Source organism: Lampris incognitus, chromosome 17 (genome assembly GCF_029633865.1).
Source record: "Lampris incognitus isolate fLamInc1 chromosome 17, fLamInc1.hap2, whole genome shotgun sequence".
In the NCBI taxonomy this organism is placed as follows: Eukaryota; Metazoa; Chordata; class Actinopteri; order Lampriformes; family Lampridae; genus Lampris; species Lampris incognitus.
In genome coordinates this window covers 2,295,528-2,317,027 of record NC_079227.1, presented here as the reverse complement: position 1 = coordinate 2,317,027, position 21,500 = coordinate 2,295,528, and the positions used below count along the sequence as shown (strand labels likewise).

General features: G+C 45.5%; 3 protein-coding genes across 4 annotated transcripts in view; 1 reads left to right on the top strand and 2 right to left on the bottom strand.

Moving 5' to 3' along the window:
• Positions 1–1,184: 1,184 nt before the first annotated feature.
• Positions 1,185–4,181, bottom strand: si:dkey-21c1.1 (uncharacterized protein LOC100150256 homolog). Of its 2 annotated transcripts, none has more exons than XM_056297652.1 (3): positions 3,536–4,181; positions 2,902–3,007; positions 1,185–2,385 (listed from the first exon to the last, which is right to left on the bottom strand). In XM_056297652.1, exons 1-3 carry the CDS (start codon positions 3,550–3,552, stop codon positions 2,155–2,157), a joined length of 354 nt encoding a protein of 117 aa, XP_056153627.1. In that variant the 5' UTR covers positions 3,553–4,181; the 3' UTR covers positions 1,185–2,154. The 2 variants fall into 2 exon arrangements, with proteins under 2 accessions (XP_056153627.1, XP_056153628.1); XM_056297653.1 differs by having other exon boundaries at positions 1,185–2,382.
• A 724-nt stretch (positions 4,182–4,905) lies between these two features.
• Positions 4,906–13,738, top strand: LOC130127849 (archaemetzincin-2). Its single transcript, XM_056297570.1, is given in 7 exon segments — positions 4,906–4,925; positions 4,927–4,963; positions 5,049–5,178; positions 10,914–11,074; positions 11,171–11,347; positions 12,686–12,975; positions 13,629–13,738. Coding segments are annotated over 6 exon segments (654 nt in total). The 3' UTR covers positions 12,815–12,975; positions 13,629–13,738.
• A 3,380-nt stretch (positions 13,739–17,118) lies between these two features.
• The window catches only part of LOC130127848 (monocarboxylate transporter 7-like), a 19,258-nt gene continuing 14,876 nt past the window's right edge, over positions 17,119–21,500 (bottom strand). Inside the window, exon 6 of the mRNA XM_056297569.1 lies at positions 17,119–17,447. Within this exon, the coding sequence (XP_056153544.1) occupies positions 17,119–17,447 (329 nt within the window). The remainder of the gene's footprint in view (positions 17,448–21,500) is intronic.

Here is a 21,500-nt window from a genome sequence, read left to right as displayed (position 1 = left end):
TTTGGACCGTATAGTTTCACACCTCCGTCCTTCATAACTGACGTCACATGATTTGGACCATATAGTTTCACACCCCCGTCCTTCATAACTGACGTCACATGATTTGGACCGTATAGTTTCACACCCCCGTCCTTCATAACTGACGCCACATGATTTGGACCGTATAGTTTCACACCTCTGTCCTTCATAACTGACGTCACATGATTTGGACCGTATAGTTTCACACCCCCGTCCTTCATAACTGACGCCACATGATTTGGACCGTATAGTTTCACACCCCCGTCCTTCATAACTGACGTCACATGATTTGGACCATATAGTTTCACACCCCCGTCCTTCATAACTGACGCCACATGATTTGGACCATATAGTTTCACACCTCTGTCCTTCATAACTGACGTCACATGATTTGGACCATATAGTTTCACACCCCCGTCCTTCATAACTGACGTCACATGATTTGGACCATATAGTTTCACACCTCCGTCCTTCTTAACTGACGCCACATGATTTGGACCGTATAGTTTCACACCTCTGTCCTTCATAACTGACGTCACATGATTTGGACCGTATAGTTTCACACCCCCGTCCTTCATAACTGACGTCACATGATTTGGACCGTATAGTTTCACACCCCCGTCCTTCATAACTGACGCCACATGATTTGGACCGTATAGTTTCACACCCCCGTCCTTCATAACTAACGCCACATGATTTGGACCGTATAGTTTCACACCCCCATCCTTCACCCATCCTTCATAACTGACGTCACATGATTTGGAACGTATAGTTTCACACCCCCGTGCTTCATAACTGACGTCACATGATTTGGACCGTATAGTTTCACACCTCCGTCCTTCTTAACTGACGTCACATGATTTGGACCGTATAGTTTCACACCCCCGTGCTTCATAACTGACGTCACATGATTTGGACCGTATAGTTTCACACCCCCGTGCTTCATAACTAACGCCACATGATTTGGACCGTATAGTTTCACACCCCCATCCTTCATAACTAACGCCACATGATTTGGACTGTATAGTTTCACACCCCCCATCCTTCACCCATCCTTCATAACTGACGTCACATGATTTGGACCATATAGTTTCACACCCCCTTGCTTCATAACTGACGTCACAGGATTTGGAAAACAGCACAAAAAGTATGGTGTTCACATGAATCCTGATTTATTCACTCTGAAACACAGTGTATTGGTCATACTGCACAGGCCATAGACCAGTATGGGAGGCAGGCTTTGAAAACACACACACACAATGTGCAAATATGATGAGAAAGTACACACTCGTTCCCACACACCGAAGCAAACAGTCTCTTCAGTCACGAGCGCTATGTTCTTGAACGCACCCCCGCTTAATCTGCAGACCCGTGTTGTTCGTAGGAATCCAGAACTGGCCAGGGTTCTAATTTGAGGTTGGGTGTGGGTGGTGACGCTCAGAGGAAATCTCTTATTTTCCATGACATCATGGCAGGTTTCACATATGTTCAGAAATCTCATATTACCCCGGACACCATGGCTGCTGCCACACCCAGACAGGCTGTCGGCCATATTTAGAAGGTTGGTGGAAAAGGTCTGCTTTCATTTGGCTCTCAGGCACAGTGTCAAATGTGACTGTGTGCTTCTTTGAACAATGCTCCATGGGAAAGAATGGATCGGTCCTAGTGAACATCAACAACTCTGAAACAATGCACTGCATGTGAAAACACACCACATGGAGCCTGCCGGGTCTTAAGAAGAACAAGGGGTGGGGGGAGGGGGTGAATAAAGTGCTTAGGATTTGTTTTAGCACTGCAAGCACTCTGGATCATAGAGTCTTATAAATAGCACCGATGAAATGTCCACACATCAACACATACATGTAAAGAGAAGAACACCCCTGTGTAAAAAGTGCTTTGGGGCACATGCACACATACACAACACAGCACAGAACCACAGTGCCCGGGCCATGGAAGGCAGGTGTGCTCACAGTCTCCACACATGGACAACATGGTGAAAACATGGGATGGGCCTTCATGCTCAATATCTGTAAACTCCATAACCTCCCACCACACACACTGTGTACATATACGCACACGCACACACACACACACAATACACATACAAACAAACATATCAGAGGGACAAGGTCACTGTCATGTCGACTGCAGTCGACTCCTTGTCTGTAGACTGCTGAAGTGTGCCTCCCTCAAGACTCTGTTGATGTGGTCGTAGGAGACACTGCTGCTGCAGCTGCTGTCGCCATGGAAACCCTGCAGCGAGGCTCTGGCGGCGTCCTCCGGCTGCGGGCTGAGGGTGTTTTTGGCGGATGATGCTGTACTATCCGGGCTACTGATTCCACCATTACTGTCACTGCTGGATGACTGCTGAGACAGAGGGAAAGACACACGTCCTCCTCAGTCCTATATTGCATGTACACACTGGATGGATCAGATGCCATTACACTGTATAACCATTAAAATGTCAGCCCAGCCACTTTCACATCTGACAGCGATGTCACCGAAGTCTGACCAGACCTGTATCTGAATGTGTCCTGGTATCCTACTGAAACAGCAACTGTACGCATGGGCACAGACGAGCACGGCGATCAGGTCATTCATCTACAGTATGATGGATGGAGGGGGTACACAGGGTGTACATCCACACAACATTTACAGGTTTGCTGGGATGAGTGCCTGAAAAGTGAGATGACTAGCTTGTCCAGCATCAAGCAGGAAGCCGTGGCTGCTCTCTCTGCACTTCAGATTGCTTCACAAGTAGGAAAGGAGGCTTTGGCTGGAACCAAAGTCAAACCTCCAAAATAAAACGCCTCCTTTCACAGACAAACTCAGTAGGTTGATTTACTGAGACAACGGTGGAGGTAAAGATGACGCCAGTCTTACCTCTGAATCCAAGTCAGACACGAGCAGTTCGTGACCTCCTCCTGACCTCTTGGCCTGAGGGTTCAGCTGCTGGTCCTCCTCACTGTCACAGCTACGACGACGCTTCCTACACACAGCAGTGAAAGGACTCAGAGTCAGCCAGTCATGTTGTCTGTGCACACATGTGGACCAGTGACGCTTGCTGCAGACGGAATGGTAGGGGTAGTAGCATGAGAAGCGTCCACTGGGAGCAGTGGTGGGTAGTACTGGGTGTAGTGGGAAGCACCACTGTCAAGTGCTTTACATTAGGTGACAGGGCCCAGAAAAAAGGACAGTTTAAAACATGTCAATAAAACAGAGAGAGGGCCAGTGGGTGCATGACGGGACTGCGCACGTTACAATACAAGCGTGTGCGTGTGTGTGTGCGTGTGTGTGTGTGTGTGTGTGGGGGGGGGGCTTGTGGAGAAGAGACTGGACACGACGAGCAGCCAGAAATAGATCCAGTTCTCTGGTAGTTACGTGACCAGAAATGTGCTGCTCAGCTGTCAACTAATTCCCCCAGGGGTAACTTATCGATTAGCCTCCGCCACATACCGGCGACCAACACCGAACCATTCCCGAGCAGTGGCGAGTTCGGAAAGGACGTTCTGCTCACCTGTTTTCAGTCAACATGACGGGAGGCTAAAGGTTCCGGCTGAAGGTTTTGGTTCTGGTGGATCGGCTCAGAATGTCCCGTTGTGCAGCTTTGGTTTCGATCCAAACCTGAAATGTATTCCGGCGCAGCTCCGTGACCAGAACGTAGCAGCTAAAACCGTGAAGTATGGCAGCCTGGCTCCGTCATGCTGCGGTATCGGGAGGGTTCGGGTCCGGGCTTTGAGAGCGGAACACCGCGGCCTCTGCAGCGGCACGAACGGAGACTAAAAGAACCAACACGCCGTTACGCAACGAAATCCGGAAGACCTGCAGCCATGACAGGAACAGCTGACTACAGCCAGTACTACCCAGCACCCAGCCAGACCCGGTCCGACCTACCCACCGCTATGACCGGTACCACACACTACCCCTACCAGCGCGTCCCCTCCGAGCACCACCCACTGCCACTTCCCCTGCTACCGACCACCACACCTCGCTGGTATCTGCCCAGCACCCACCCCGGGGCTGACTCTACCATTCCCAGTAGCGCCCACCACTGTACCCAGTAGAGAGCTCACGTGGTACCCCCCCCCCACCACCACCACCACCATAACCAGAGCACGCTGAACTTCCGCTTCCGTATCGCCGCCCTACGGACGTCTGGCAGCCGCCCGGCACGACGACAAACAGCGGAGACGGTACGTAGCGATCCGTCAAGTCTGCAGCCAGGCGCCGGTGGCGGCAGTGGGCAAGTGAAACGAGACAAAGCCTCTTTTCAACACGTTAGCCGTGGGGAAGCTAACCGCTAGCTGTGCTTGGCTTTACGTGACGTAGTGTGACGTACCCAGCGTCATGACAACGCGGAAACAAACGGTCGTCGCCTTCCTGCTGAAGAGCGTCCCGCCTACCGGCGCTTCCGCAGCCGCCCCTCTCCCCTGGACGTCCTGGGCAGACCCGGTCCCGCTGGAAGCTCTGGTACACGGAGCTCCACGGATATGACCGGACTTACCCGAAGGAGCAGAGGGAGCTCTGTCCCGCAGGCTGCGCGAAGACGTTAGTCTTCCACTCTGGCAAGTCCGCTTTAGCCTCGCTAGCTAGCTAGCTAGTAGCTGGTTAGCTAGCGAGGCTATGGAAACGGGCGTCACCCCAAACACGACGTCCATATTGCAGAAGTTCCACAAAACACGGTTTTGCAAGCAGCGTTTTTAAGATGACTCATATTTTTGATAGCATCCCATAATGAGGTTGCTGTAGGTCCTTAATATCAGTATACCCCAACAAGTGGGACACAGGAAGGTGTGTTCATATCAGGGTGTTGAATTTAGAAAATCCCCTTAATCAACATGTTCTGTATTAGCTGCGTGTTAATGATGATTTCTACATGTACCGCAGATGCAGGTGGTCCAGCACTCTGGAGACGCTGCGAACAGCTTTGGTCTCCCGGGACCCGGTTTGGGCTGGTCAATAGAAAAGGAGCGTGGCGGGGCTCCACCCCGGGTATACACGCCCTCTTCCAGCCCATCACATCTGCACAGTGCTGGGCCTCAGATGACCTCACCTGGATCCTCCCTCAGCCCGAGACGACACAGGACTTCCAGAGTTTCTACAGGGACCTCCATCACAAAATCCCACTGCAGGCCACAGCACCATTTACATTCACGCACTGTGAGTACGTCTTTGTCTCGTGCTTGCTCACCTCATGAAAACACAAAGTGAAGACTTACCAGGCTGTAATATAAACCAGATGCCCTCCTCCATTTCTCTGGAAGTTACCAGGCTGTAACATAAACCAGATGCCCTCCTCCATTTCTCTGGAAGTTACCAGGCTGTAACGTAAACCAGATGCCCTCCTCCATGTCTCTGGAAGAGGTCCACGTCTAGACTGGGATTATCACAACACATGCCCAACAGGAAGTTATGAAAAGAACAAAAGCTGTTTCACTAGAATGAACTGTTGTAATGCATATTTGTACTTATGGAGCCTTCTTACAAGAGGTGATGGAGGACAGTGATGGTATTTTTCACTCACCAAACTGGTTGCAGATTAGATTCTGATGGTAACTCCTCTTCCGTACTTCCCTTGTTCTGCTTCTGTTAGAAAGAACATCATGATATTTGAGATGGTAATTAGATGTTGTTCTGGAATTACCATGACCATTGCTTTGGATGTTATCTAATGATTACAGTTTTCTTTACTTAAAACAAGCAACAGTCTTTATGGTAAGGCCGAATAAAAAATCTTGTCCAAGAATTTAAAGTTCACAAAATTCCAAATATGTCAATAAAGTAGGTCTGTGAAACTGTGATCACACAAGTGATTTGAATTGTGCTGCTAATTGTCTGCCTTGATTTCCTCAGCAGGCTGTTTCATAGTCCCGAGTCAAGACCGCCGGGATGGAGGCAAGGTTTTGGACAAACAGAAACTGTGTTGGTCTTGCAGCTCGGTGAGGAGTCCATAACAGTATACTTCAAGGAGCAGGAGGAGACCCGTAGTCACATGTCAGAGGATCTCATGGTACCATCAGTTACTCTGGGTAGATCCTCCAGACTCCAGACTCCATCTGTTATGTGATTGAACTGCCTGTTGGACCACAGATGTGTTACTGAAGGATGGCTGCTTAGGACGAGCAGTCGCATCACCTCCTCTGTGTACTGAAGAGTCTGTTTATCTGAAGAGTTTATATGTGAGTCCAGTTTATCTGAAGAGTTTACAGGTGAGTCCGGTTTATCTGAAGAGTTTATATGTGAGTCCAGTTTATCTGAAGAGTTTACAGCTGAGTCCAGTTTATCTGAAGAGTTTATATGTGAGTCCAGTTTATCTGAAGAGTTTACAGGTGAGTCCAGTTTATCTGAAGAGTTTATATGTGAATCCAGTTTATCTGAAGAGTTTACAGGTGAGTCCAGTTTATCTGAAGAGTTTACAGGTGAGTCCAGTTATCTGAAGAGTTTACAGGTGAGTCCAGTTTATCTGAAGAGTTTATATGTGAGTCCAGTTTATCTGAAGAGTTTATATGTGAGTCCAGGTTACCTGAAGAGTTTATATGTGAGTCCAGTTTATCTGAAGAGTTTACAGGTGAGTCCAGTTTATCTGAAGAGTTTATATATGAGTCCAGTTTATCTGAAGAGTTTATATGTGAGTCCAGTTTATCTGAAGAGTTTATATGTGAATCCAGTTTATCTGAAGAGTTTACAGGTGAGTCCAGTTATCTGAAGAGTTTACAGGTGAGTCCAGTTTATCTGAAGAGTTTATATGTGAGTCCAGTTTATCTGAAGAGTTTATATGTGAGTCCAGGTTACCTGAAGAGTTTATATGTGAGTCCAGTTTATCTGAAGAGTTTACAGGTGAGTCCAGTTTATCTGAAGAGTTTATATGTGAGTCCAGTTTATCTGAAGAGTTTATATGTGAGTCCAGTTTATCTGAAGAGTTTATATGTGAGTCCAGTTTATCTGAAGAGTTTACAGGTGAGTCCAGTTTATCTGAAGAGTTTATATGTGAGTCCAGGTTACCTGAAGAGTTTACAGGTGAGTCCAGTTTATCTGAAGAGTTTACAGGTGAGTTCAGTTTATCTGAAGAGTTTATATGCGAGTCCAGTTTATCTGAAGAGTTTATATGTGAGTCCAGTTTATCTGAAGAGTTTATATGTGAGTCCAGTTTATCTGAAGAGTTTATATGTGAGTCCAGTTTATCTGAAGAGTTTATATGTGAGTCCAGTTTATCTGAAGAGTTTATATGTGAGTCCAGTTATCTGAAGAGTTTACAGGTGAGTCCAGTTTATCTGAAGAGTTTATATGTGAGTCCAGTTTATCTGAAGAGTTTATATGTGAGTCCAGTTTATCTGAAGAGTTTATATGTGAGTCCAGTTTATCTGAAGAGTTTACAGGTGAGTCCAGTTTATCTGAAGAGTTTATATGTGAGTCCAGTTTATCTGAAGAGTTTACAGGTGAGTTCAGTTTATTTGAAGAGTTTATACGTGAGTCCAGTTTATCTGAAGAGTTTATATGTAAGTCCAGGTTACCTGAAGAGTTTATATGTGAGTCCAGTTTATCTGAAGAGTTTACAGGTGAGTTCAGTTTATTTGAAGAGTTTATACGTGAGTCCAGTTTATCTGAAGAGTTTATATGTAAGTCCAGGTTACCTGAAGAGTTTATATGTGAGTCCAGTTTATCTGAAGAGTTTATATGCGAGTCCAGTTATCTGAAGAGTTTATATGTGAGTCCAGTTTATCTGAAGAGTTTATATGTGAGTCCAGTTTATCTGAAGAGTTTATATGTGAGTCCAGTTTATCTGAAGAGTTTATATGTGAGTCCAGTTTATCTGAAGAGTTTATATGTGAGTCCAGTTTATCTAAAGAGTTTATATGTGAGTCCAGTTTATCTGAAGAGTTTATATGTGAGTCCAGTTTATCTGAAGAGTTTACAGGTGAGTCCAGTTTATCTGAAGAGTTTATATGTGAGTCCAGTTTATCTGAAGAGTTTATATGTGAGTCCAGTTTATCTGAAGAGTTTATATGTAAGTCCAGTTTATCTGAAGAGTTTATATGTGAGTCCAGTTTATCTGAAGAGTTTACAGGTGAGTCCAGTTATCTGAAGAGTTTACAGGTGAGTCCAGTTTATCTGAAGAGTTTATATGTGAGTCCAGTTTATCTGAAGAGTTTATATGTGAGTCCAGTTTATCTGAAGAGTTTATATGTGAGTCCAGTTTATCTGAAGAGTTTACAGGTGAGTCCAGTTTATCTGAAGAGTTTATATGTGAGTCCAGTTTATCTGAAGAGTTTACAGGTGAGTTCAGTTTATTTGAAGAGTTTATACGTGAGTCCAGTTTATCTGAAGAGTTTATATGTAAGTCCAGGTTACCTGAAGAGTTTATATGTGAGTCCAGTTTATCTGAAGAGTTTACAGGTGAGTTCAGTTTATTTGAAGAGTTTATACGTGAGTCCAGTTTATCTGAAGAGTTTATATGTAAGTCCAGGTTACCTGAAGAGTTTATATGTGAGTCCAGTTTATCTGAAGAGTTTATATGCGAGTCCAGTTATCTGAAGAGTTTATATGTGAGTCCAGTTTATCTGAAGAGTTTATATGTGAGTCCAGTTTATCTGAAGAGTTTATATGTGAGTCCAGTTTATCTGAAGAGTTTATATGTGAGTCCAGTTTATCTGAAGAGTTTATATGTGAGTCCAGTTTATCTGAAGAGTTTATATGTGAGTCCAGTTTATCTGAAGAGTTTATATGTGAGTCCAGTTTATCTGAAGAGTTTATATGTGAGTCCAGTTTATCTGAAGAGTTTACAGGTGAGTCCAGTTATCTGAAGAGTTTATATGTGAGTCCAGTTTATCTGAAGAGTTTATATGTGAGTCCAGTTTATCTGAAGAGTTTATATGTGAGTCCAGTTTATCTGAAGAGTTTATATGTGAGTCCAGTTTATCTGAAGAGTTTATATGTGAGTCCAGTTTATCTGAAGAGTTTATATGTGAGTCCAGTTTATCTGAAGAGTTTATATGTGAGTCCAGTTTATCTGAAGAGTTTATATGTGAGTCCAGGTTACCTGAAGAGTTTACAGGTGAGTCCAGTTTATCTGAAGAGTTTATATGTAAGTCCAGTTTATCTGAAGAGTTTATATGTAAGTCCAGTTTATCTGAAGAGTTTATATGTGAGTCCAGTTTATCTGAAGAGTTTATATGTGAGTCCAGTTTATCTGAAGAGTTTATATGTGAGTCCAGTTTATCTGAAGAGTTTATATGTGAGTCCAGTTTATCTGAAGAGTTTATATGTGAGTCCAGTTTATCTGAAGAGTTTATATGTGAGTCCAGTTTATCTGAAGAGTTTATATGTGAGTCCAGTTTATCTGAAGAGTTTATATGTGAGTCCAGTTTATCTGAAGAGTTTATATGTGAGTCCAGGTTACCTGAAGAGTTTACAGGTGAGTCCAGTTTATCTGAAGAGTTTATATGTAAGTCCAGTTTATCTGAAGAGTTTATATGTAAGTCCAGTTTATCTGAAGAGTTTATATGTGAGTCCAGTTTATCTGAAGAGTTTATATGTGAGTCCAGTTTATCTGAAGAGTTTATATGTGAGTCCAGTTTATCTGAAGAGTTTATATGTGAGTCCAGGTTACCTGAAGAGTTTACAGGTGAGTCCAGTTTATCTGAAGAGTTTATATGTAAGTCCAGGTTACCTGAAGGGTTTACAGGTGAGTCCAGTTTATCTGAAGAGTTTATATGTGAGTCCAGTTTATCTGAAGAGTTTATATGTGAGTCCAGTTTATCTGAAGAGTTTATATGTGAGTCCAGTTTATCTGAAGAGTTTACAGGTGAGTCCAGTTTATCTGAAGAGTTTATATGTGAGTCCAGTTTATCTGAAGAGTTTATATGTGAGTCCAGTTTATCTGAAGAGTTTATATGTGAGTCCAGGTTACCTGAAGAGTTTACAGGTGAGTCCAGTTTATCTGAAGAGTTTATATGTGAGTCCAGGTTACCTGAAGAGTTTACAGGTGAGTCCAGTTTATCTGAAGAGTTTATATGCGAGTCCAGTTATCTGAAGAGTTTACAGGTGAGTCCAGTTTATCTGAAGAGATCATCTGCTCTCTTGTTTCAGTTTGAGTTCAAAGCGGTCCCTTTATTGGAGACCAAACAAAAACCTCTGATAAAGAACGAACAAAATCCCATTAAAAAAAGAAAGGGGCGGGGCGTGTCTGGGTAGCGTAGTGGTCTATTCCGTTGCCTACCAACGTGATGATTGCCGGACTGAATCCTAGTGTTACCCCCGGTTTGGTTGGGTGTCCCTACAGACACAGTTGTCTGTGGGTGGGAAGCCAAATGTGGTTGTGTGTCCTGGTCGCTGAACTAGCACCTCCTCTGATCAGTGGGGGCGCCTGTTTGGGGGGGGGGAGGGATGTCGGGGGAGTAACGTGATCCTCCCACGCGCTACGTCCCCCTGGTGAAACTCCTCACTGTCAGGTGAAAAGAAGCGGCTGGTGACTCCACATGTATCAGAGGAGACATGTGGTAGTCTGCAGCCCTCCCTGGATCAACAGAGAGGGTGGAGCAAGCAGCGACCAGGACAGCTTGGAAGAGTGGGGTAATTGGCCAAGTACAATTGGGGAGAAAAGGGGGGGGTCAAGAAAAAAAACCACATAAAAACAGACTAGGCCATCAAACAACAAGAAGAACAAAAAAAATCAGTTGCAAAAATGCTGAAGAATGAATGTTGGGTTGAGGCTAAAAAAGGACTCACACTTTTGCAAGAAGAATTCCTTTATGTGTGATGAAAGGTCATGAGTGCAAGTTCAGCATTTCAGTTTGAACCATTGCTGGTGGGCTGACTGTGCTGTACTGATGAAGCTGTGTGACTTAAACACCACCAGGTGTCGTTGAATGCAAACCATACAAGACTCTCTGTTTCAGGGATGGGCGTGTTCAGCTTCGCCCGGTACCATGACAACATCCATACCAGCAGATACGCGGGGAGGTTGAAGGAGGGGCTCCGGTCAAGGTGGGGGACTATTCCATGTTTAAGGTTGTTATATTCCCCCATCACCGGCCTGCTGCTCCTCCGTCCCTGTAAGGTTAGTCCGTCTCCATGAGGCCTCACATCGTACAGAAGGACTCATTGTTTTGAGAGCTGCTGTCACAAAACTCTTGATCTGACTACTTGTTTCCAGACAGTGAGCCATGAGATGGACCATGTGTTTGGACTCCGTCACTGCCAGTGGGTGAGCTGTTTGATTCAGAGCTCCACCCGTGTAGAAGAGTCCAATCGTAGACCCCCGGACGTCTGTCCCATCTGTCTCCACAAGCTACGATCTGCAGTGGGCTTCAGAATGGCCGATAGATACAAGGTAAATAGGACCTTTCTTGGGAAAACTGTTTAACCCCAATTTGATGAAAATCTCAGAACTCCGAGCCTCCAGGTAACATAGTGGTCTATTTCGTTGCCTACCAACATGGGGATTGCTGGATCGAATCCCCGTGTTACCCCCAGCTTGGTCGGGCGTCCCTACAGACACAATTGGCCGTGTCTGTTTGTGGGAAGTCGGACGTGGGTATGTGTCCTGGTCGCTGCACTAGCGCCTCCTTTGGTCGGTTGGGGCGCCTGTTCAGGGGGAAGGGGGAGCTAGGGGGAATAGCGTGATCCTCCCATGCGCTACGTCCCCCTGGTGAAACTCCTCACTGTCAGGTGAAAAGAAGCGGCTGGTGACTCCACATGTATGGGAGGAGGTATGTGGTAGACTGCAGCCCTCCTGGATCGGCAGAGGGGGTGGAGCAGAGACCGGGACGGCGCAGAAGGGTGGGGTAATTGGCCGGATACAACTGGGGCGAAAAGGGGGGGGTCTCAGAACTCCACATTCATCAGCTGAATGATTCATTATTGGGTAATGATGTTTGGTACTTGGTGGATACCTGTGGAGGCATGGAGGTGTTCAGGAGAGGTGGCAGTGGGTTTTAACTAGACTGTTTAACGCCGTCTTGGAACTTGAGAGGATGCCTGAGGAGTGGAGAAGAAGCAAAAAGGCAACGTGCATCCCTTCCACATGAGAGTAAGTTAAACAGCCAAGAGCACCATGGGATATAAGGGTGTGTGTGGGTGCATGTATACATGAGGGCAGACAGTATCTCAGGAGGTAGAGCATGTCGTCTGGTATCAGGATGGTTGCCGGTTCGATCCTCGGTTCCTTCTGGTGTCCCTGAGCAAGACGTGTAACTGCTCCCAGTGAGCTGGTGGTTACCTTGCATGGCTGACGCCTCCGTCAGCGTATGAGTGTGTGGGTGAATGTGAGGCAGTAATCAGAACTGAACCGCTGTATCAAACAAAGTCCATTTACCACTGACATGTGACTGGCAGGTCACAGAACCAGAACAGAGATGGATGAAGGCTTTATGGCTGCAGCACTTTGGGTCCAGTGGCTTCACCCCTGTGGACCTGCATGTAAATAAACTTCTTTTCAGTTTACATGTTCTTCAAATCATGGCTGTTCTTCACTGAGCAATATCCAGGTGGTTGAAACCAACAAAGTGCTGATGGTGTATAAATCGTCACGTTGCAGCTGTGACTTTTCGAACGACTCCCACAGCCTTCCTCTCATCCTGACAAAGAACAAGAGCCCGTCAACATTGGTGTGTCATAGAAACCGGACATGTTTCTTTACTCAGTATGTTTTATTATCTGTGTTGTTCAGGCTTTACTGTGCTGGATGGAGGAGAGTCTGAGAGGATGGAGCGGTCCACAACAGTCCGGTTCCTCTCAGTCTGACCTGGCTCAGGCCTTCCACAAGAGGTCCAGAACAGACCGGTTCCTCTCAGTCTGACCTGACTCAGGCCTTCCACAAGCGGTCCACAACAGTCCGGTTCCTCTCAGTCTGACCTGGCTCAGTCTGACCTGGCTCAGGCCTTCCACACATCCACACTGGCTCAAGTACAAGTTCAACTCATTCTGGATGAACGTTGATTTAGATGTGACAGCGAGAAGGTGAAAGGAGGTTACCTGCTGAGTTACCACACATGTTGTGTTGTCTTTTTATCTCTCTCTCTCATTTCTCTCTTCATTCTCATCTAATGGAGCCATCTTCATCCAATTGTCATACCATGTCTGGGGGCGTTCAGGTAATGTGGCGGTCTTTTCCATTGCCTACCAACACAGGGATCGCCGGTTCAAGTCCCCCGGGTTACCTCTGGCTTGGTCGGGCATCCCTACAGACACAATTGGCCGTGTCTGTGGGTGGGAAGCCGGATGTGGGTATGTGTCCTGGTCGCTGCATTAGCGTCTCCTCTGGTCGGTTGGGGCGCCTGCTTGGGTGGGGGGTAGGGGGAAAATGGGGAGAATAGCGTGATCCTCCCACAAGCTACGTCCCTCTGGTGAAACTCCTCACTGTCAGGTGAAAAGAAGCGGCTGATGACGCCACGTGTATCAGAGGAGACATGTGGTAGTCTGCAGCCCTCTCCAAATCAGCAGAGGGGGTGGAGCAGCGACCAGGACGGCTCAGAACCTCACCTCACCTCACCTTAGGTCGTCCGTCAGGAAGCCCCAATAGGGTTTCGGTTGTGCATGTTTGTTTAAAGCATGGGGCGCTACTCCACATGCAGTTCTGCTAACTGGAGATTTTGTGCCTTTCCATTGTCCAGATGCATTGATCCTCTGCAAAGCCACGACGTCCCCCGGTCCATCACACCAGTCCATGGATGAATGCGCCTAGGACTACTGCTGCCCATAGGAACAGCAGGATTTATTATCCAGGTTTACTCCTCTAGACACGCCGTGTTCTGCTCTGTTGTCTCCAGACAACATTAACAGGAGTACCGTGAGGAGGGTGTGGCTCTTCACCACGCACAGACGGTCAGTCATCATGGAGAGGCTGTATTTTGCGCTTCACATGATGCCGGGGTGTATGGAGACCAGTCTAGGACGCCACGAAGGGCCATCTGGGAAAGGTACTACTCCTATACTTAACCCCTTAATGGCTCAGAAAAGTGGGGTAATTGGCAAAGTACAATTGGGGAGAAAAGGGGGGGGGGTCAGGAGGTTCCAGTCAGACAGGAGCTGGATGTGTGTGAGGGATTATCCTACAGAGGGAATGTGTGTTTCACATCTTGGTTTATCAGGCTTGTTAAAGAGGAAAATCTTCCAGTATCCCGTCTTTGTAAAATAGTCAGAAATCTGAAAATGGCGGCATCTCTGAGCAGTTGGTCACAACTTTCAGACTGTTTAGTCCCATGTGTTTGGTGTCAAACACTTTCTCATTCAGGACAGTTGGGCTGCAGCAGAGTTCAGCCAGGAGGGGGCGCCATGTTGGCAGATTTGTTACAGGAACTGAGGATATGATTATACTTGCATAGGACATGTTGAGACTTCATCCAGGACTGGTTTAAGGAATGCATATTGTAAAAAAGTTGGCGTGTAGTACATCTGTGATACTCATCAGTGCATGATAAATACAGTTCATAAATGCAAATGAGCTTGTAAGCACGTTCTATTAAGGTTTTATTGTGATTTCTTACATTGATATTTTTCATTGCAAAAATATATCTTGATTGTACCATACTTTACACTACACAACTGGTACTTAAATAAAGAAAAAAATAAAGCTTTTCATGGCACACATATCTCCTGCATATTCTATGACAACGTGTAATCCAGTTGATCTGTCAGAGAATGAATTACAAATACTGCAGCTACACGTGCCACGTGACATTCCAGTCATTTAGCCGACGCTTTTATCCAAAGCGACTTACCATAAGTGCATCATTTAACGTAGGAGATCAGGGGAACTACTAGTCATCAGAGGTCATAAGTGCATCTAGACAAGCATCTAAGAGCAAAACCAGTGCTAAAGTAAAAGAACAAGAAAGAGAATTATTTTTTTTTTAATGAGTGAATACAATAAGTGCTAAGAACAAGTAACAGGGTAGTAGTTCTTGAAGAGGTGAGTTTTCAACCTGCGCTGAAAGTTGGGCAGCGACTCCGCTGTCCTGACATCAGTGGGGAGTTCAGTCCACCACTGTGGGGCCAGGACAGAACCGAGCCTTGACCGGGTCGATCGGCAGCAGGGGCCTCTGAGCGACGGGGCAACCAGGTGTCCCGAGGCAGCAGAGCGAAGTGGTCGGGTGGGGGTGTAGGACTTGACCATGGCCTGGAGATAGGAAGGAGCTGTTCCTTTCCCTGCCCTGTAGGCTAGCACCAGAGTCTTAAACTGGATGGGAGCAGCTCCTGGGAGCCAGTGTAGGGACATGAGAAGGGGAGTTGTGTGGGAGAACTTAGGGCGGTTGAACACCAGACGAGCTGCAGCTTTCTGAACAAGCTCCAGAGGTCTGATGGTCGACGCCGGGGCGCCAGCAAGGAGGAAGTTGCTGTAGTCCAGCCGGGAGATGACCAGAGCCTGGATGAGCACCTGTGCCGTCTCGTCGGTGAGGAATGGGTGAATCCTCCTGATGTTATAGAGGAGAAATCTGCAGGAGCCAGCAACCGATGCAACGTTTTCAGCAAACGACAGTTGGTCGTCCAGGATCACACCCAGATTCCTCACAGTCCGAGTTGGCGTCACCACGGTGTTGTCAATGGTGAAGACCAGATGGTCACAGTGTTTCTGTTGGTGTTTATCACCAGCAGATTATGAAGTCAGACAGCATACGAGGTAAAACTCCTTCCTGGAATATCTAAGACTGTAGGAACATCTAAGAAACCTCCTCTGAAACTGAACTGGATTCCCTTTCTGCATGGACTGAAGCCCAGTCTCCCAACATTACTCATCACTACCATGCTCTTCACAACATCAGATCTTCAGCCACTGTCAGCTGGTATTAAAGTGCTGTAAGGTTATGTTCTCTAAAAAACCCTGAGAGGTGGGATGATGTTCGCACAGATCCTACATCTGTATTACAGCTCTGCAGACTGCTCAGAAGCCAGATCTCCGATGGTTGGGAGCTGGGACAGTCTCAACCTTCTTCCATGTTGATCTTCTTGTGTACTGCATGGTGGGTCAGTTTCTGTCTCAATGAATTTACCAAGCACTGTTCTGCCGACGAGATTATAGAGTATAGATTATTGACTACTGCAAACTGTTCTCCTCTCTCATGTCTTTTCTCTCTCTGAATGATGTCTTCTCCTTTCTCTTCTCCCGTGTATGTGAATGGTGTGATGTGATTCTCCCTGTGTGCATGTGTAGTCTGTCCTCCTGTCAGGTCTCCATGGTGACGGTGGTCACGTGGCTCAGGTCTCGGGGTGTTCTGGTGGTGTCTGGACACTGCTTGGAATCCTCCTCATCATATTCTTCATGTATTGTATAATTCCATAATAATTCTCGTATCCTCCAGGCGTCCAGGTAGTGTAGCGGTCTATTCCGTTGCCTACCAACATGGAGGATCGAATCCCCGTGTTGCCTCCGGCTTGGTCGGGCGTCTCTACAGACACAATTGGCCGTGTCTGCAGGTGGGAAGCCAGATGTGGGTATGTTTCCTGGTCACTGCACTAGCGCCTCCTCTGATCGGTCGGGGCGCCTGTTCACGGGGGAAGAGGAACTTGGGGAAGAGCGTGATACTCCCACGCGCTACGTCCCCCTGGTGAAACTCCTCACTGTCAGGTGAAAAGAAGCGGCTGGTGACTCCACATGTATGGGAGGAGACACGTGGTAGTCTGCAGCCCTCCCCGGATCGGCAGAGGGGGTGGAGCAGAGACCGGGACGGCTCGGAAGAGTGGGGTAATTGGCCAAGTACAACTGGGGAGAAAAATGGAAAAGAAAAAAAAACTATAATTGTGTTATCCTCTTTCAATGTTGTATTGTGTAAATTGTGTAAACACGACATCATGTCACGTTGTGCATCTTGGGAGAGAGATCCTCCTCTGGTGCTCTCCCTGAGCTTTCTTCCTATTTTTTCTCCCTGTTAAAGGGTTTTTTTAGGGAGTTGTTCCTTATCCAATGTGAGGGTCTAAGGACAGGATGTTGTGTTGCTGTAAAGCCCCCTGGGGCAGATTTGTAATTTGTGATATTGGACTATACAAATAAAACCGACTTGACCTGACTTCTATCTCTCCACTCCATCCATTCTGCTCCCACTCTTTTTTCCAGCCATGTGCTTCAGAGAAGACTGTATCTTTAAATGGTTGAACCCTTGAATCATCCTAACATCTGAGCTTTTCATCTGAATTATAGATAATGACTGTCTGGCCATTCTCTGTGACAAGTTCCTGGTCCTGGTTGAGTTCAGAATCTACTTCCAGGTAATCCTTGGGACTTTCTCTTCCTTTGTCATGTTCCTGCACCTCCTTCTTTTCCAAAGAGTTTTCTTTCACAACATGAACATCTTCTGAGGATTTCTCATCCCTCCTCCAGGAGATTAATCCCTTCTTTGCTGGTTTTACCAAACCCAGAAACACAGCGCCCAGACCCATACCCAATGCACAGGAGTAGAACGCTGAGCCGTAATTCTGGGTCACATCCACCAGAACACCTGAGGGATCAGATTGAATAAGACACAGTTAAGATGAGTAGAGATGGTCTATCGAGCACTACATGACTTTTCCATGAAAGTACTTCAAAGTTTAATAATGAGAGAAGAACCAATATCGATTTTTCATTACCAATAAAGATTCTGGGTAGGAATCTTACTGAATCCCAATCTGATCTGTTACTTTTACTGAACAGTGCACATTTAGACCATTTCGGGTCAATTGGCAAAGTAACTTAGATAGAACCAGTTTTTTCACCACTGACGAAATTCAGGCTTCCATGTGCCAAAAATGAAAGAAATGAATTTATTGTGCTTTTATTTATGACATGTTACTCGTGGCTTTTGGTATTTGATAGTAAAATGTCCGATACAACACTGTATTTTAGCCTGGTGTCGACCCAGTATCTGGTATCAGTTTCAACATCCCTGCTGTATCCCTGTTAACAACCTTTACATTTCATGCCTACCAAGTGCTACACTGTGTGATTTGAACAAATATTAAGCCCGTCTCTGGTTAAAGGATCACGGATGGATAAAATCAGGTGGTTTCGTGTTTGGTTGGAATAAGATCTAAACAGAGGCCCTTCATGTCATAATGTTGAGATTCATGGGTCAAATCAGACATGGCCGTGTTAACCAAAACCACTCGATTCAAAAACAGCTTCTTTGCTGCAGCAGTCAGAACACTTCACATCTTAACGAGCCTCGCTAGCTACCCCCGCTAGCTACCCCCACATTAGCTGAACGCACTGCGGGCACTGAACTTGACTTGTGAGGCAAATTGGGCCCCATCAAGCTAAAACTTTTTTACTGCTGTGTAAAAAAGGAAAATTTGTCGTTCTATGCAATGTATCTAAGACACTCAGGAAAATTATGTTTAACTGCTGTGTACGGCTCTCTAATTATGGTCTTTTAAAAGAAGTTGGTAATTTAAGAGGTTTATATTTTCACAATAAAGGGTTACTTCACCCATTTTTTCATGTTAATTCTCCCAGTATCCTTGAGAAAGGAGAACTGTTGGGTAGTTTAGCAGTGAAATGGCTGAGGTCAATTGGAAGAGACGTCAGCGACGCTTTCAACATCAAGCATGGAGTGAAGCAGGGATGTGTGCTTGCACCAACCCTATTCACATTATATCTCACTGCAGTCCTAGAAACAATGTCAGCCAACTTGAGAGGTGGCTTGTACATCAGGACCTGAGCAGATGGAAACCTCTACAGTCTTGCGAGACTCAAGGCTAGGGTGACCAGATTTTCAAAATCCCAAACTTATCAATATGTCTTCTTGTTTTAAATTTCATGATGCTTATTTCAAGGTTTTCTGACCCACCGAACAGATAATATGGCTTGTTTCTTAAAGAAAGTACTTTGTTTCTTGATTGTCAGATTTAATATACTGATTTTTTTTTACTAAACAACAAAGAAATCGTAGAACAAGAAACTTGATTGAAGATGACCCCCAAGGTTTGTACTACCCCCGGGCTTAAACCCAGGACCTTTTTGCTGTGAGGTGACAGCGCTAACCACTGTGCCACCATGCTGCTCCCACAACCACACATCCATTCTCATTCTCATATTCTCTCTCTCTCTCTCTCTCTCTCTCTCTCTCTCTCTCTCTCTCTCTCTCTCTCTCTCTCTCTCTCTCTCTCTCTCTCTCTCTCTCTCTCTCTCTCTCTGTCTGTATATAAACTTAGCACAGAAAGTAAGGAAATGTGTGTGTGGTAGATGATGTCTTTGTTGTAACAATGCTTCTTGGCAATAAATCTATCAGGCAGCTGGTGGTCAGCACCTGGGGTACCAGGAGCTCAACACAAGAGTCAATAGCAGCAGCAAAATAAGCTGTTTGGCATTGGCAGAGAAGATCTGGCAAATGTTTCATGGGCGCAACCCACATACTCAGCTCTGCTGCTCATCCCACAAATGCTGTTCCTTACACATGTGGCGCCATTTAAAAGACAGATAAACAGGCTTTCCACCGGTATAAGATTTATTGCCAAGAAGCATTGTTACAACAAAGAAATAATCCACCAATCACACATTTCCTTACTTTCTGTGCTAAGTGTATATATATATATATATATATATATATATATATATATGTATATATATTATATATACACTACCGTTCAAAAGTTTGGGATCACCCAAACAATTTTGTGTTTTCCATGAAAAGTCACACTTATTCACCACCATATGTTGTGAAATGAATAGAAAATAGAGTCAAGACATTGACAAGGTTAGAAATAATGATTTGTATTTGAAATAAGATTTTTTTTACATCAAACTTTGCTTTCGTCAAAGAATCCTCCATTTGCAGCAATTACAGCATTGCAGACCTTTGGCATTCTAGCTGTTAATTTGTTGAGGTAATCTGGAGAAATTGCACCCCACGCTTCCAGAAGCAGCTCCCACAAGTTGGATTGGTTGGATGGGCACTTCTTTGAGCAGATTGAGTTTCTGGAGCATCACATTTGTGGGGTCAATTAAACGCTCAAAATGGCCAGAAAAAGAGAACTTTCATCTGAAACTCGACAGTATATTCTTGTTCTTAGAAATGAAGGCTATTCCATGCGAGAAATTGCTAAGAAATTGAAGATTTCCTACACCGGTGTGTACTACTCCCTTCAGAGGACAGCACAAACAGGCTCTAACCAGAGTAGAAAAAGAAGTGGGAGGCCGCGTTGCACAACTGAGCAAGAAGATAAGTACATTAGAGTCTCTAGTTTGAGAAACAGACGCCTCACAGGTCCCCAACTGGCATCTTCATTAAATAGTACCTGTTAGAGCCTGTTTGTGCTGTCCTCTGAAGGGAGTAGTACACATCGGTGTAGGAAATCTTCAATTTCTTAGCAATTTCTCGCATGGAATAGCCTTCATTTCTAAGAACAAGAATAGACTGTCGAGTTTCAGATGAAAGTTCTCTTTTTCTGGCCATTTTGAGCGTTTAATTGACCCCACAAATGTGATGCTCCAGAAACTCAATCTGCTCAAAGAAGTGCCCATCCAACCAATCCAACTTGTGGGAGCTGCTTCTGGAAGCGTGGGGTGCAATTTCTCCAGATTACCTCAACAAATTAACAGCTAGAATGCCAAAGGTCTGCAATGCTGTAATTGCTGCAAATGGAGGATTCTTTGACGAAAGCAAAGTTTGATGTAAAAAAAATCTTATTTCAAATAAAAATCATTATTTCTAACCTTGTCAATGTCTTGACTCTATTTTCTATTCATTTCACAACATATGGTGGTGAATAAGTGTGACTTTTCATGGAAAACACGAAATTGTTTGGGTGATCCCAAACTTTTGAACGGTAGTGTATATATATATATATATACACACGTACATACGTACACACACACACACACACACTATATGTACAAAAGTATTGGGACACACCTCTTAATCATTGAATCCAGGTGTTTCATTGCCACAGGTGTATAAATCCAGCAGCTAGCCATGCAGTCTGCATTTACACACGTGTGAAAGAACGGGTCGTTCTGAAGAGCTCAGTGAATTCAAGCGTGGTGCTGTCATAGGATGCCACCTTTGCAACAAGTCAGTTGTAAGTGGTATTAATGAAAAGTGGAAGCGTTTAGGAACAACAGCAACTCAGCCAGGAAGTGGCTGACCACGTAAAGTCCCACAGCGGGGTCAACGAGTGCTGAGGCGCATAGTGCGTAAAAGTCGCCAACACTCTGTTGACTCAATAACTGCAGAGTTCCAGACTTCCTCTGGCATTAACATCAGCACAAAAACTGTGCCCCGGGAGCTTCATGGAATGGGTTTCCATGGCAATGACAATGCCAAGCGTCGGGTGGAGTGGTGTAAAGCATGCTGCCACTGGACTCTGGAGCAGGGGAAACGTGTTCTGTGGAGTGATGAATCACACTTCTCTGTCTGACAGTCTGGTGGACCAGTCTGGGTTTGGCGGATGCCAGGAGAACGTTACCTGCCTGACTGCATTGTCCCAACTGTAAAGTTTGGTGGAGGAGGGATAATGGTATGGGGTTGTTTTCAGGGGTTGGGCTGGGCCCCTTAGTTCCAGTGAAGGGAAAT

What these genes read in the sequence shown, in the direction of transcription:
- si:dkey-21c1.1 (XM_056297652.1), bottom strand. An exon ending in TGTCTGACTTGGATTCAGAG is followed by an intron (nt 2,386 to 2,901) that starts GTAAGACTGGCG and finishes CCTCTGTCTCAG; the next exon opens with CAGTCATCCAGCAGTGACAG.